Below are 16,150 nucleotides of genomic sequence, written 5' to 3' on the forward strand. Positions count from 1 at the left end.
CGTCTGCAATGCGGCACACAGTTTGGGAACCTCTGAGATAAGCCAGCAGTGCAGGGCTCGGGTCTGACAGATGGCTTATGGCTCTCTGGCTGAAATAATGGAGGTGGGAGCAGACTCAAGGTAAGAACGACTTTATAATGGTTTGACTACTTAGAATGCAGGGCACTCCTGACACCAAAACCACTACAGCACGCTATAGTCATCATGGTGCTTGGAGTGTTCCTTTAATTGGAGGTTGCCGACATATCTAAATGTATGTCCAAGTGCTCATATAAATTACCAATTGTGGGTATAAATAAACCTAGAATTCTATTCACATATGCACACTGGATAGATAATTCCTAGAAAAAACAGTCTGCACGTGATGTCTTTTTTTTGTACACTGTCAATAATGCATATGCAGCTTTAATGCATGTTACCAGTATTTATAAAATATAATATGTGCATATTTTGTGAGGCATATCAGTGTATTTAATATGTCTATTCTTTGTATATGTTGATGTAATATATGCTTGATGTATGTACATATATGTGTGAATCTTATGTATGTGTAATGTACAAATTGAAGTTAATTATCTATTTTAATCATTATTTGAAGTTAATCATCTCTCTCCCATTCATGCAGTACTGCCCCCCCCCCCCCTTAACCCCCATAATCGGTAATAAAACGTACCTTTTTTCCTGCGCAGCCCAAGTGCGCTGGCGCTGTCCCTGCCCCCGATCTGCCTCCTTGCTGACATCCTTAGAATTTATGATTTCAGCCACACCAATGCTTTCCCATAAAGAAAGCATTGGATTGGCTGAAATCAGCAAGGAAACTGGAGGGGCAGGGCCAAACGCCAGCTTGACCAATCAGCACCTCCTTATAGAGATGCATTGAATCAATGCATCTCTATGAAGAAATTTCAGCATCTCCATGCACACTGTTAAGCACTGCCCCAGGACACACCTCCAGTGGCTATCTGGGGAGTGGTCACTTAGAGGTGTCCCTATGGGGCAATGTAAATACTGCCTTTACTCTGAAAAGGCAGTATTGACATGAAAATGCCTGAAGGGAATGATTTTATTGACCAGAACAACTACATTAAGCTGTAGTTGTTCTGGTGACAATAGTGTCCTTTAAATATATGTATATGATGTATGTTTTATAGCACATCCTATATGGATGCTGCTCTATTTCTTATTACACATATATACATTTTTTACATATTCTCATGCACCAGATACGGTTTCAATGTAGCCTGAAGAAACCTTAAAGGAACACTATAGTCACCTAAATTACTTTAGCTAAATAAAGCAGTTTTAGTGTATAGATCATTCCCCTGCAATTTCACTGCTCAATTCACTGTCATTTAGGAGTTAAATCACTTTGTTTCTGTTTATGCAGCCCTAGCCACACCTCCCCTGGCTATTGACAGAGCCTGCATGAAAAAAACAACTGGTTTCACTTTCAAACAGATGTAATTTACCTTAAATAATTGTATCTCAATCTCTAAATTGAACTTTAATCACATACAGGAGGCTCTTGCAGGGTCTAGCAAGCTATTAACATAGCAGGGGATAAGAAAATCTTAATTAAACAGAACTTGCAATAAAGAAAGCCTAAATAGGGCTCTCTTTACAGGAAGTGTTTATGGAAGGCTGTGCAAGTCACATGCAGGGAGGTGTGACTAGGGTTCATAAACAAAGGGATTTAACTCCTAAATGGCAGAGGATTGAGCAGTGAGGCTGCAGGGGCATGTTCTATACACCAAAACTGCTTCATTAAGCTAAAGTTGTTCAGGTGACTATAGTGTCCCTTTAAAGGTTCATGGTAGGTTCTATAACTACAAGGAAATCCACAGTTTTTCCAAAATGTATGGCTCAACATAAATAAATATATATATATATATATATATATATATATATATATATCTCACATATATATATACACAGTATATTTACAGTCCATTTAAATTCTCATATACATAATCATTCCAGACATGGTCTCTAGTATTTTTATAGGCACTTTGATCACAACTTACATTAAATTCATGATGTAGTGCAGAGTAGAACCTCCAATCAATTGCATGAATTCTCTGTGACGGTCCTTGGATGGGGTGAAAGTCCCATAATCTGAGCCCTGGCCATGTTCAAAGGTCTGTATCTGTGGACGCAGAATGAAAAGTAAAAAGTAAAGTAAAGTAAAAAAATAAAAAGGTGCAGCATGAAAATTAAGAAAATGGAGATGACATGAGTCTACTTAGAATAGCAGCACATTTACTGAGAGAACAATTAGCTTGCCGAGGTGTGCAAATTTTGGCAAGATTGCCAGATACTAACACAGCAAAGTGGAATATATTGGCACTGTCTAAACAAAAAATATTGGTAAATGATGCTTTAAATCCCAGGATACTGATTTATTGGTTCTGTATAGTAAAGAAATAAGTAAAAAGAAAAGATTTGACTGTGAAAAAAATGTAATTATATATATATATATATATATATATATATATATATATACAGGGAGTGCAGAATTATTAGGCAAGTTGTATTTTTGAGGATTAATTTTATTATTGAACAACAACCATGTTCTCAATGAACCCAAAAAACTCATTAATATCAAAGCTGAATATTTTTGGAAGTAGTTTTTAGTTTGTTTTTAGTTATAGCTATTTTAGGGGGATATCTGTGTGTGCAGGTGACTATTACTGTGCATAATTATTAGGCAACTTAACAAAAAACAAATATATACCCATTTCAATTATTTATTTTTACCAGTGAAACCAATATAACATCTCAACATTCACAAATATACATTTCTGACATTCAAAAACATAACAAAAACAAATCAGTGACCAATATAGCCACCTTTCTTTGCAAGGACACTCAAAAGCCTGCCATCCATGGATTCTGTCAGTGTTTTGATCTGTTCACCATCAACATTGCGTGCAGCAGCAACCACAGCCTCCCAGACACTGTTCAGAGAGGTGTACTGTTTTCCCTCCTTGTAAATCTCACATTTGATGATGGACCACAGGTTCTCAGTGGGGTTCAGATCAGGTGAACAAGGAGGCCATGTCATTAGATTTTCTTCTTTTATACCCTTTCTTGCCAGCCACGCTGTGGAGTACTTGGACGCGTGTGATGGAGCATTGTCCTGCATGAAAATCATGTTTTTCTTGAAGGATACAGACTTCTTCCTGTACCACTGCTTGAAGAAGGTGTCTTCCAGAAACTGGCAGTAGGACTAGGAGTTGAGCTTGACTCCATCCTCAACCCGAAAAGGCCCCACAAGCTCATCTTTGATGATACCAGCCCAAACCAGTACTCCACCTCCACCTTGCTGGCGTCTGAGTCGGACTGGAGCTCTCTGCCCTTTACCAATCCATCCATCTGGCCCATCAAGACTCACTCTCATTTCATCAGTCCATAAAACCTTAGAAAAAGTCTTGAGATATTTCTTGGCCCAGTCTTGACGTATTATCTTGTGTGTCTTGTTCAGTGGTGGTCGTCTTTCAGCCTTTCTTACCTTGGCCATGTCTCTGAGTATTGCACACCTTGTGCTTTTGGGCACTCCAGTGATGTTGCAGCTCTGAAATATGGCCAAACTGGTGGCAAGTGGCATCTTGGCAGCTGCACGCTTGACTTTTCTCAGTTCATGGGCAGTTATTTTGCGCCTTGGTTTCTCCACACGCTTCTTGAGACCCTGTTGACTATTTTGAATGAAACGCTTGATTGTTCGATGATCACGCTTCAGAAGCTTTGCAGTTTTAAGAGTGCTGCATCCCTCTGCAAGATATCTCACTATTTTTGACTTTTCTGAGCCTGTCAAGTCCTTCTTTTGACCCATTTTGCCAATGGAAAGGAAGTTGCCTAATAATTATGCACATCTGATATAGGGTGTGATGTCATTAGACCACACCCCTTCTCATTACAGAGATGCACATCACCTAATATGCTTAATTGGTAGTTGGCTTTCGAGCCTATACATATGGAGTAAGACAACATGCATAAAGAGGATGATGTGGTCAAAATACTAATTTGCCTAATAATTCTGCACTCCCTGTATATATTTAAAAAATATTTATATTTATGGCTTGTTCCAATAGAGAAGGTATTTCAATAGCCAGACGTTTACAACAAATATTTCAAGAAATATTTGTTGTAAAGAGAGAGAGGAAGCAGGACAACACTGTGGAAGGATGGAGAGCATTTACTCTTGCAAATAAGCAGCAACAATTACCTCATTACCTCCAGTCAGACTGCCACACAGTTAGGGTGGGCATGCTGGACTGGGTGGGCGATTATAGGGTGATGTATTATCTTGAAGTGGAACTCTCACCAGTGGATGTTGAATCACCATTATTGTTCTACCAAGTGAGGTTTTTTTTTTTTTACTTATCTTCATTTTCTGAGTCCTACTTGTCCCAGCTCTAGGCAGGTATACATCAGTTTATGTTGATTTATGTGGAGGCACTGTTTAATATCGATGTGTCCCAATCTCCCTACACCAATGCGGAGGCTCAGGACTCCTGGCCTGTTACAGCCCATGCAGTGGTCCCTGAGTTCTCAAGGCTACTGCCTTGAGCAAAATGGAGAACATATGCGTCCTCCGCCACAATTAAGAATTTCTCAGCCCACCCCTGAAAGGGTTATTGCTGTCTTGGACTCAATTCCCTCAATTCTGAATCTCTCGGTCACCACATCAATTGACGGGAGAAACTTGTTCAGCAAATAACAGACAGACACGAAAGGTGCATGACAAGTTCTCAAATGCTTTACTGTGTAATGAGTATTTATGCAAATTAAGTTACTTGAGTCATGAGATATGCCATACAGAATATAAGATTGATTACTTCCTTAAATATCACATGTTATTCTGACTGGTAAGATAAGACCTTCTTTGAATATGTCTGCAATGTATATCCTGGGCCAGACATCCTGAAATGTCGTATTTCCTATAGAATTGTATAGGTCTTGTCACACTCAATCATATTAGATCATCCTATACAATTGTATACTAAGCATAGTATCACATTGTCAGACATCCTAAAAGGAAAAATGTCATTGTCCAAGTTTTGCCACACTCAGTATATCTATGACGTACATTACATTTTAGCATACAAAGCAAAAAGTAGTTTAACAAGTCAGCAATAATGATAATACATCTTATAAAATGATATGAGAAATTAACTAATATTTCTTACATTTCCCCTCTTTGAGCAAAAATAAAATTTGCTCATGTTATTGATAAAAATCTTACCAGGACAGAGAAACCTCCACATGGTATTTTCAGGGGTGCTAGTCACTCCCTGCGGGACTTTAATTAATTTCTTCACCTCGATTCCCATGTGGTAATTCCTAAGGCCCAGTTTTAAAGATGGGTTGATACCCTCCAGTGGCAGAGAGGAGAATTTCCAATTGTTTCTGTTCTGCATTATGAATTAATTTCTGTATTCTCTTCCTCAATGTACAAATAAGGTGGCAGTTATAAAAATTCATACACAATAAAATCAGGGCTACAATAACAAGAGGATAGAATAATGATTTCATTATCTGGGATCCAGTAGGGGATCAACCAGTAAAGCATTGTACCAATGCTGGGCTAAATCATTCTAAATGTGTGAACTCACCTTAAGGAGTTCTCCTTTTAGGATATGTGTGGCTACCTGTGTATGTTATCTTTGGGAAAAATATCGTCCCCTGTGTATGTGGGTGCCCACCAGGTTAAATTCATGGCAAAGAGATCATAAACTGGTACTGGTAATGTGTTAAATTGACAAGCTAATTTAACATCCTTTGATGATGCATGATATAATGTAAAATAGCAAAAGCATGAAAAATGTGAGACATTACCAGTTAACTATCCATTGCATTTAGTGGATTGGGGTTTTAGAAGTAACCATTCATTATCTGTGAGGTTAAGCATTCATCTAATCTTAGGAATCATTAGTGTGTTTTCTAATGCCAATCTTTGTTGTTACATCCATAAATACCTGATGGCACAAGTACTCCAATTACTTAGACCTGTTGTGAATTTCATAGTTGCAACAGTTAAATTATCTAAATAATTATACATTGATTTATCTAAATCCAATCCTGTAACCTGTGATTTAACAACAGTTGGAGCCCAGTTTGCAGTAGCATGGAAACCAGTCCCTATATGCATGCTGGCCATGTTTAACTTATTCTTGAGGGTCTCCATATCTATACTATTTAGTATACCCATAGTGGTTCCAGCACCCCCTGTGTGTCATACCATTCCGTTTTCTGCCTTTTGTTTGCTGTGTTACATAATGTTACAAAAAGGAGTAGTGATTTTTAATGACACATGTACAGCTTGTAGGAAGGCAGTTGTATTAATACATGTGGATGGAATAGGTGTGTGTGTGTCATTCATAATAACTAACATTTGTCCCCTTCTCCAATTAATGGTACCAATTATATAATCATTATTAAAAGTAATAAGGCCTGTCTGTTTATATTGATATGCAACCTTATTAATTTTCTTATAATATGTATCCCAAAACCTGTTTTTCTTCTTACCATCAGAACTTCTATTAAATAATGTGACACAGATATTAGTGTAATTAGCAACCTTAACTATGCACATTTCTGCGTTATAAAATCTAACAATATTCCGTGAACCTTCAAACAAACATAATGCATCAGTTTCATTAGCTATGGACACATTCCATATGGGTAACTGGTACTTATAAGGGTTACTATTTGTCCAATTCATCCAAATGCTTTCAGTGAATGAATGATTGCATATTACATGCTGATAGAAAGGTGGTGGAGAAAAGTTCTTGAGGGAGCGTGTGTGACGAAAGCTAGATGAGGGGCTAAGGCCTAATTGGGCTGGGGGTATTGAAGAATTGTTCATCGTGTCAGAGTCCTTTTCTCCAGAAACAAACAGGTTTCAAACTTCTCATTGACTTGTACTCATAATGGCATTCAAGGAACAATATCAGAGGGAGTATAACAACTCCAGAAAGCATAGCGCAAAACATAATCTTGGTCTCAGGTACGTATGATCCTCTCAATCTACGATATGGTGTGAAAGCCATGATGCTTCGCTAAGGGGAACTTCTTCTGTTTCCGAGCGAGGAGTGGTGTTGTCTTCCTTGGCTCCCCTCTTTGGACACAGCTTCACTCGGGATGCGTGAATCCAGATGTCATCGGAATCTGTGAGGACAGCGGTTCTGGTTACAGCAATCACAGTAGCAGGTGGTCCAAAAGTATCCTCCTTTCTTGGTCCTGTTCAGCTGACGGATATACACCTTGTCACCGGGCTGGTATGGATGAGTAGCTTCCTGTGAAGGTAAGGGAAAACTACGAAGAAACTTTGTCATACATACCATTCAGTTTTATCAACAATTCCTGTACATATTCTTGTATTAGCTGTAAATCCCCAGACATTATAACAAGCGGTTCCCTGGCTCAGGGTATGGGAAAAAGGTCATCCCATCAAAATCTCAAATGGAGATAATTTAGTCACTTTATGGGGATTCATTCTTATATCAGCTAAAATAGCTGGTAGATATCTAGTCCAATTTACCCATGTTCCTGGGTAAATTCTGGGCTTTTCCTTAATAGTCCTATTCATCCTTTCAACTACCCCTGTACACTGTGGATGATAAGGTATATGAAACTTCCAGGTAACTTGCAAGAATTTAGCAAGTTCCTTGGTAACCTTACTGGCAAAAACCGAGCCATTATGAGAGCCAATACTGCAGAGAGCCGCCATACCTGGGAATAATTTCAGCAACAATAATCTTCACTACAGTCCTAGCATCTTCCCTAGATGTCACAAAGGCCATCATGCCATCTACTAAACTGATCAACTATGACCAGTAAGTATTCTTACCAATTTTGGATACATGAATAAAATCAATCTGTAAGTGTGTAAAAAGAGCAGCTGGAGGGGGCAAATGTCCGTGCTGTGATTTGTGTGGAATATTAGGATGTGTTCTCATACATGGTTCACACTATCTTACAAAAGACTGTTTGCTTCAATTATGCCTATTCTCCCCTCTTTAGAGAACAGATCATTCTGATCTGTCTCTAAACCTTGTTTAATCTAAACATTATGGCTGCAACTTCCTTTTGCCACTTTGTCAGCCAAGGCATTTCCTCTGGAAATGTCATCACTAATTATGAGGCTTAGATGGTATAGACAGAGTCAGAAGCAGAAATGAGAATAGCATGCAAAACAAACAGGACCAGAATTAACAAGACTATAGACAATAGACAGATTCTGGGTATTAAGAAAAAGAATCTCATAACCACTTAAGCGCTGGGCTGTCATGTGTTGTGTGGTGAGATTTGTTATCAGCTGAGTGACCTGGTGACTGGCATGAAGTATTGTAGGATGCCCTAGTGTGATAGTAGTAGCAGTTTCAACAGCCATTGCACATGCTGTCAATGCTCTGAGACAACCGGCATACCCTGTGCTCAAGCTACTTTGGAAAAGAATGCTATGGGATGCATACCGCCTCCTTGCTCTTATGCACAGACCGCGGCCATGGTTTTACAGTTTGTCCTGAGCATACAAATAAAATGATTTACAATAGACAGGTAGTCCTAAAGCCGGGGCTTGTACAATAGCAACCTTGAGGGCAATATATGCAGCTATCATGTCTGGTGACCAACAGACATTTTCAGGGCTGTCAGAACGTACAGCCTGCCTTAGGATTGAGTCATAATGGGAGCATTCAAGGATCCATTGGCAGCAGTAATTAATCATGCCGAGGAAGGTGAGCAACTCCTTCCGAGTAGTGGGTGTAGGAATCCCCTGAATGACCTCAATACGTTTTGGACTCAATTGTCTGGTGCCTGAAGCCAGAACAAAACCTAAGTAATAAACCTTTGATTTACACAATTGCATTTTGTGTTTAACAACCTTGTGACCCACAGTTGCTGACAGTATCCACAGTGCTTGCCTCATAGCTAGGGCTACATAATAACAAATCATCATTTTGCAAAAGGACGGAACCAAGACCGGGGTCCATGTTTTTTTAGAGTATGTTGGAGTACCAACGAATAAACAGCTGGGGAATCCACATAGCCTTGGGTAAGCGTGTCCAGGTAAACTGACAGCCTTCAAAAATTAAAATAAAAACCATAAGTAGCTGTGTCTCTTGATCAATAGGTATAGAAAAAATGCATTACTTAAATCAATAACAGTGAAGCAAGTGGCATCATGTGAAATGGCTGTAATGAGGGATGTCACATCAGGGACAATGGGTGCAATGGGCACAATTATACCATTCAGGGCTCTAAAGTCCTGAACTAAGCGATATGCTGGCCAGTGGTGTTGGGAGTGGGTCTGGTGTTATTCTTATCTACCGGGCATATTTTGAGAATTGTGGGGTTGTTGGGGTATCTGGGGTTTCCTGGGGTGTGGACACTCATTCCTCCAGTGGCCATACTGGCCACAGTTAAAACAAGTGTTCCTGTCTATTCCTCCTTGGTTACCCCTGCCACTATAACCCTGATTTCCCTGTCTCCATCCCCTTGCCCCTCTTTGACCACCCCATCCACGGGCGTTATGTGCTCCATCCCATGTTCGCTCTCAGCCTGTGTAGGTGGACAGTGTTGCAATCCCTGAGCATAATAAGCAACCTTACTTCCTAAAAACCTTCTTAAGTCAAAACAACCTGCATTTTCCTTTTCTATAACCTTGGTAAGAAAATCTTAGCCACCCAAATTGGCCCAGTCTGAAATCAATTATTTCACAAGCAAAGAATACTGTGGCAACATATTACCAAGGCATGACTGTATTTTAAGGAGATCCATATCATCTCCAGACATTAAACCTGCCTCATCCTTCCAACACAAATCATATTACCAATCTCTTCCTTCGCATCTTGCTTATATGCCAAAACAGTGAATATAGACTGCTTATTCTTCCATAATCTCAACATTTCAACTTCCACCTCATTCTACATTTTAGCACATCCTGCTGAAGTACTAAGCTCATAAACAACAATTAATTTCAAACCATATAACAGTATCTTTGTAGAAACACATAATCGGTACCCAGCAGATATGCCAATACAGAAATCACATTTATGGGCACGCAACTACACACTCTGTCTCCCTCCTAGGAAACACGGATAGACACAATATAAAAGCAATCTTAAACTAACATCTCAAAATCTCCAATCCCATATAGCTATATCAGACCACAACTCCAACTATCCTCAGCCAAAACGCTAGTATTCAACAGCTAGTAAAACAGTTATTTGCTAGGTTATTTAGCTGGCATTCTTATCAGTATCACTAGACTGTAACAAACTGATTCACATATAATTTTAAAACAATACAGCAACATATAAATTAAACCACTTTCCAGTTAAACTTCACACTTCACACATTATCACAATCACCATTTACACAGAATAAACCGTTAACAGCTGTAATCACAACATATTTTTATGGTATACCAATATTATATTAGATTCATTTTAGGGATTCTTATGTATACATTTTCTTAATTAAATTCATTACTTTATTCTACTATAGTATTGTATATAAAGAAAGGATCCATTTATATAGCGCGCTCATAACTCAACTATTTGTATAAAACTTCCATTAACTAATCTGAGATGCTTCTGCCTCAACTTAAATCTTATAGAAAGTGAACAAACATCTGGATCAGATTACACAGACATGGTTTCACCAGAATCTTTCAGAACTCTCAGAGACTTAAAAAATTTATTCTATACCATGTTTAAAAGGCATGGCAAACCTTAGACCGGTCAGTCTCCAAGAGCCTTAGTACAACAGGTAGAAACCTTTGTCAATGATTTCTGATCCAGGCTATATACCACAATTTAAAATAACACATAATGTGAGACATAGAAGACACAAGCAGTAGTTATTGTACTGGATCATCTAAGGCATCTGTAGCAATAAAAAGGTTAGCTTACTGCACAAAATAAAGCATGTGTTGGACCGCTGAAAATTTAAACGTTACTCTGTTATTTTCAAACAAAAATCATATTTAGTATGGATCCTTTGCAACAAACACACAGGGCAGGGAAGATGTGCTGATTGGTGTTCTATACAATTAATCCCATATGGGGAATTAACTTTCAAATACTAATGAAGTGTCTCTTTTTTTTTTTTGTCTCAGTATAAAATATACTGAGCTCATCATTTAAACAATTTAACACATTTACACTTATCCCACTCTCATAGAAAGTGTAGTGGGCTTATGGTATTTTTAAAGCAACAATCATACCAGGCACACAGATCCCATGTGAAATAACTTACAATAAAACTTATACTTCTATGCAACAGAAAGAATAAAGCAAAAAGATTTAAGTAGGTCTATCAGGTACAACCTGTGAGTCAGTTCTTTTCTAATATACAGCACTGCTATCTTGCAGAAAGATAAGTCCTGCGCTCACTCCCATCACTACTGGGCAGCAGCAAAGACTACAACACACATCAGCCCCAATATATCATAAAAACCAAAGAAAAACAAGTTACCTGCGTTCTCTCCTTAATCCCTATGTATTTTAAAAACCTCCATTTGTTTAAAAGTACTGCTATCTTATATATACACATATATATATACACATCTATACACACATATATACATACATACATATATACATACACACACATATACATGTACACATATTGGTCACTCAGGACCTGAACTCACATTTCCCATACTCAGAGTGGGGACACTACTAACTTACCAAAGTGTGTCCCCAATATAGACAAACAATCACCCACAAAGAACACTTAAGACAAACAAAGGTGACCGGGAGAAAGAGAAGTTTGGGTTATACTTATAGATCTAGAAACCGTGCTCCTCAGAACACCTATAGTCTTAATAAACCGGAGACCTCTTATGGTCTCAAAAACCTGTATCTACCTGAGATACCCTGTATCTATCTTAGATACTAACCTGGGTTACCAAGAACCCTATATATTTAGACCAAATGTCTAATAAACCGGAGACCTCTTATAGTCTCAATATAAACCGGAGACCTCTCATGGTCTCAATATAACTAGAGTCCTTACACCTTTCCTACTGGATACAGTCTTACTAAACCAAAGGGAATCATAGACAATCAGTGTCAATTAAGACACAAAAAGGCTACTTACCCAATGGCTTTGCTGTTTGCTGATCCCACTTCTGACACCAAGCTGAAAGGGTTATTGCTGTCTTGGACTCAATTCCCTCAATTCTGAATCTCTCGGTCACCACATCAATTGACGGGAGAAACTTGTTCAGCAAATAACAGACAGACACGAAAGGTGCATGACAAGTTCTCAAATGCTTTACTGTGTAATGAGTATTTATGCAAATTAAGTTACTTGAGTCATGAGATATGCCATACAGAATATAAGATTGATTACTTCCTTAAATATCACATGTTATTCTGACTGGTAAGATAAGACCTTCTTTGAATATGTCTGCAATGTATATCCTGGGCCAGACATCCTGAAATGTCGTATTTCCTATAGAATTGTATAGGTCTTGTCACACTCAATCATATTAGATCATCCTATACAATTGTATACTAAGCATAGTATCACATTGTCAGACATCCTAAAAGGAAAAATGTCATTGTCCAAGTTTTGCCACACTCAGTATATCTATGACGTACATTACATTTTAGCATACAAAGCAAAAAGTAGTTTAACAAGTCAGCAATAATGATAATACATCTTATAAAATGATATGAGAAATTAACTAATATTTCTTACAACCCCAACCTTCGGGAACTCACTCATATAAAAAGGTAAATTCCCCTTAGAAACTCTCAAACAGGAATAAGCCAGAAGTAACTTGCTACATCGGCCACAGTCACTTATTTGAGCCGAAACAGCACCCAACTCTCATTTCGAGAAGAGTCCTGGTATGCGCCAGAGGACACTCCAAGCGTGTGGACTGTGTCAAGGAGGTCTGATCCAAAAGGATCATGGCCTAGATAAGTAGTAGCGAGAACTCGGCAGCTCAAATTCTCAAGAGTAGGTAGGTGACCCAGGGTTTTTTGGAAGCACGTTGTTTGAGTCCAGAATCTGACTCAAAAGTCTTCAAAGTCCAGGAGAAATGTGTCCACCCACAAAAGTTGCCTGATAGATGGCCACTGGAGTGCCAGTGCATCAATAGTTTTAAACAAATGACTCACAGGTAATGGAATTTCAAGTTTACGGTCAACACAGGTGAACTGAAAAAATTCTCGAATTCAACTGTGTTTTACATTCAGTTACTCCAGTCTTAAATTTGAAATTCACTTTGAGTTCACCTTGAATTGTCACTTTAGTGAGTGACCCTGGCTATATATGCTTAGTTTGACGTTGCAGCAAGGAACTCAGGTCAGCCAGCTTCTTACTCGGTCGTGGGTCAGGCCCTGCCCCCGAAACCTTATATTTTATTTTCTAGAATGTAAGATTTTCTTTTGTCACAATAAGTCATCCTTAAATAGCCTACATCTCATATTACAAATAAAACCAAATTGCTGGCAAAACAATACATAACAATAGTTTTCTTTTATTCCAAAAGATATATATGAAAGCAGTAAATTTATAGTAACTTTCTCATATAAAATGATTTTTGAACCTGAAAACACCTCCAACATATTTGAAATACAAACTGCATTATGTAATAAACGTGAGGGAACTGGACATATCTAAAGCGTTAAACTTCATGCCTGAACTTGTGTCTTTAATAAACAAGTTGCTTCTGAAATTCTATTTCCCTGTTTTGGTTACAGTGGTGAACAACATGTTGCAATTCCTCTTAGCTGCTGCACACATCCCTCAGTTTGAACATTTAGATATAATTTATCTTATCAAAAACTTCCCCAGAACAACCCAAGCAATGATATTGTATTCTGCAGAACATTCTCACATCAATAATGAGGAGGGCATAATGCTAAATGAAAGCTCTGGTCCTAAGATCTATGATGGCCATGTATGTGACACATCATGTACTCATCATGTACTCATCGTGTACATACAGTACTGCGCAAATGTTTTAGGCAGGTGTGAAAAAATGTGGTAAAGCAAGAATACTTTCAAAAATAGATATGGTAATAGCTAAAATGTATCAATTAAAGGAACACTATAGGCACCCACACCACCTCATGTCAACAAAATGGCCTGGGAGCCACATGCCCCTGTTTTAACCCTGCAGCTGAAAACCTCGCCGTTCTGCAAAAACAGCAATGTTTTCTTTGTGGCGTAAACCTGACTCTAGTGTCTATCAGTATGACAGTCACCAGAGGTGTTTCTGCAAAATAGTGAAACAAAACTCCACTACTTCAGTCAGATTGTCGCAGCACAATGTTTTGCAGCGCATGCAGGGACCTTGCTTCCTATAGACCAATTAGGGGGCCGCCTAGGGCGATTGTTAAGGGTGGGCGCTGGTGTTACTGGCAGTGGCTTTACTGCTGTTTAGGTATATGATATTAGATATGCCATGAAGGTAAGAAGGGACCTCACAATGTGTGCTTTAGAGAATGTTTCCCAGGCTGCTTGAGTCAGTATGTGTCCTGATTTGTCATTGTGTGTGTGTGTCTGTATTGGTCAGTATGCGTGTATGTCTGTGTTTGTATAGGTCAGTGTGTCTGTCAGCCTCATTTTACAATGTCCAATACTGTTTTCCTCAAAAGATTAATTTCAACATTAAGAATATATCAGATGTAACCATATGTGTTTCTAATAAGGGTGGACGTGTTATCATTGTGGATTCTAGTGATTATTTTAAGGATGGTCATAAACAAAGAATTGATGTTTATACATATGGCTATCAAGGATCCCCACATTTCAGTTTAGAATCTTTTGGTGGAACCTAAAAAATAAGAGATAACTCAAGCCTTGGTAAGTTTGTTTGTGTATGTGAGTATGCTTGGGTCAGTGTGTGTGTGTCAGTCTGTTAGTCTGCATGGGTCAGTGTGTAAGTGTGTCTGTATGGGTCAGTGTGTGTCTGCATGGGTCAGTGTTTCTATCTGTCTATGCATGAGTCAGTGTTTGTGTCTGTATGCATAGGTCAGTGTGTGTGTCTGTATGGGTCAGTGTGTTTCTACATGGGTCAGTGTTTGCATGTGTGTATGCATGGGTCAGTATGTGTGTTTATGTGTGTGTATGCATGGGTCAGTGTGTGTGTTTATGTGTGTGTCTGTATGGTTCAGTGTGTGTGTTTTCATAGGTCAGTGTGCATGTGTGTCTGCATGTATCATTGTGTGTTTCTGCATGGGTCAGTGAGTGTGTATGGGTCAGTGTGTATGTCTTTATGTGTGTCTGTATGGGTCAGTGTGTGTCAGCCTGCTTGGGTCAGTGTGTATCAGCTTACATAAGTCAGTGTGTGTTGATCTGCTTGGGTCAGTGTGTGTGCGTGTGTGAGTTTGCATGGGTCAGTGTGTGTGCGTGAGTCAGTCTGCATGGGTCAGTGCGTGTGTGTCAGTCTGGATGGTTCCGTGTGTGTGTGTCAGTCTGCATGAATCAGTGTGTGTCTGCGTGAGTCAGCATGTGTGTCAGTCTGCATAAGTGGATTAAGCAAATGGGGCAGCAACATTGTTTTTGCCTAGGGAGGCAAAAATCCTTGCACCGGCCCTGCGCGCATGTGCACTAGACTCAAAGCATTGGATTGGCTGAGATAATTGATCTGGTGATTAGGGCACTATAGCACATTTATATTCCTAACACTATAGTGTTCCTTTAACAGAATGCAAAGTGAGTGATCAGAAGAAAAGTCTAAATCTAGTCAATATTTTGTAACCACCCTTTGCCTTCAATTTTTCAAGGTACACTTGCACAAAGTCCGGGATTATATAAGATTATAGTCGGACGCAGCATTAAACAATTAGAAAAAAAAAAACAGGTTCTAATGATCATCAATTTAATTGTAGGGTCAAAGACAATCATTAAAGGGACACTATAGTCACCAGAACAACTACAGCTTATTGGATTTGTTCTGGTGAGTAGAATCATTACCTTCAGGCTTTTTGCTGTAAACCCTGCTTGTTTTAGAGAAAATGCTGTGTTTACATTACAGCCTAGTGATAACTTCACGGGCCACTCCTTAGATGGCTGTTAGAGATCCTTCCTGGGTCATGGCTGCCTAAAATGCATCCAAACATTCAAGGGACACTCCAGTGCCAGGAAAACAATCTGTTTTCCTGGCACTGCAGGTCCC

At 38.9% G+C, this 16,150-nt stretch overlaps 1 protein-coding gene across 1 annotated transcript in view; it reads right to left on the reverse strand.

Moving 5' to 3' along the window:
- Positions 1 to 16,150, reverse strand: part of CCDC88B (coiled-coil domain containing 88B) — a 105,862-nt gene that overhangs the window by 69,357 nt on the left and 20,355 nt on the right. The window contains exon 2 of the mRNA XM_063438644.1: positions 2,025 to 2,146. Coding sequence (XP_063294714.1) covers positions 2,025 to 2,146 — 122 coding nt within the window. The remainder of the gene's footprint in view (positions 1 to 2,024; positions 2,147 to 16,150) is intronic.

This window comes from Pelobates fuscus, chromosome 12 (genome assembly GCF_036172605.1).
Source record: "Pelobates fuscus isolate aPelFus1 chromosome 12, aPelFus1.pri, whole genome shotgun sequence".
Taxonomy (NCBI): domain Eukaryota; kingdom Metazoa; phylum Chordata; class Amphibia; order Anura; family Pelobatidae; genus Pelobates; species Pelobates fuscus.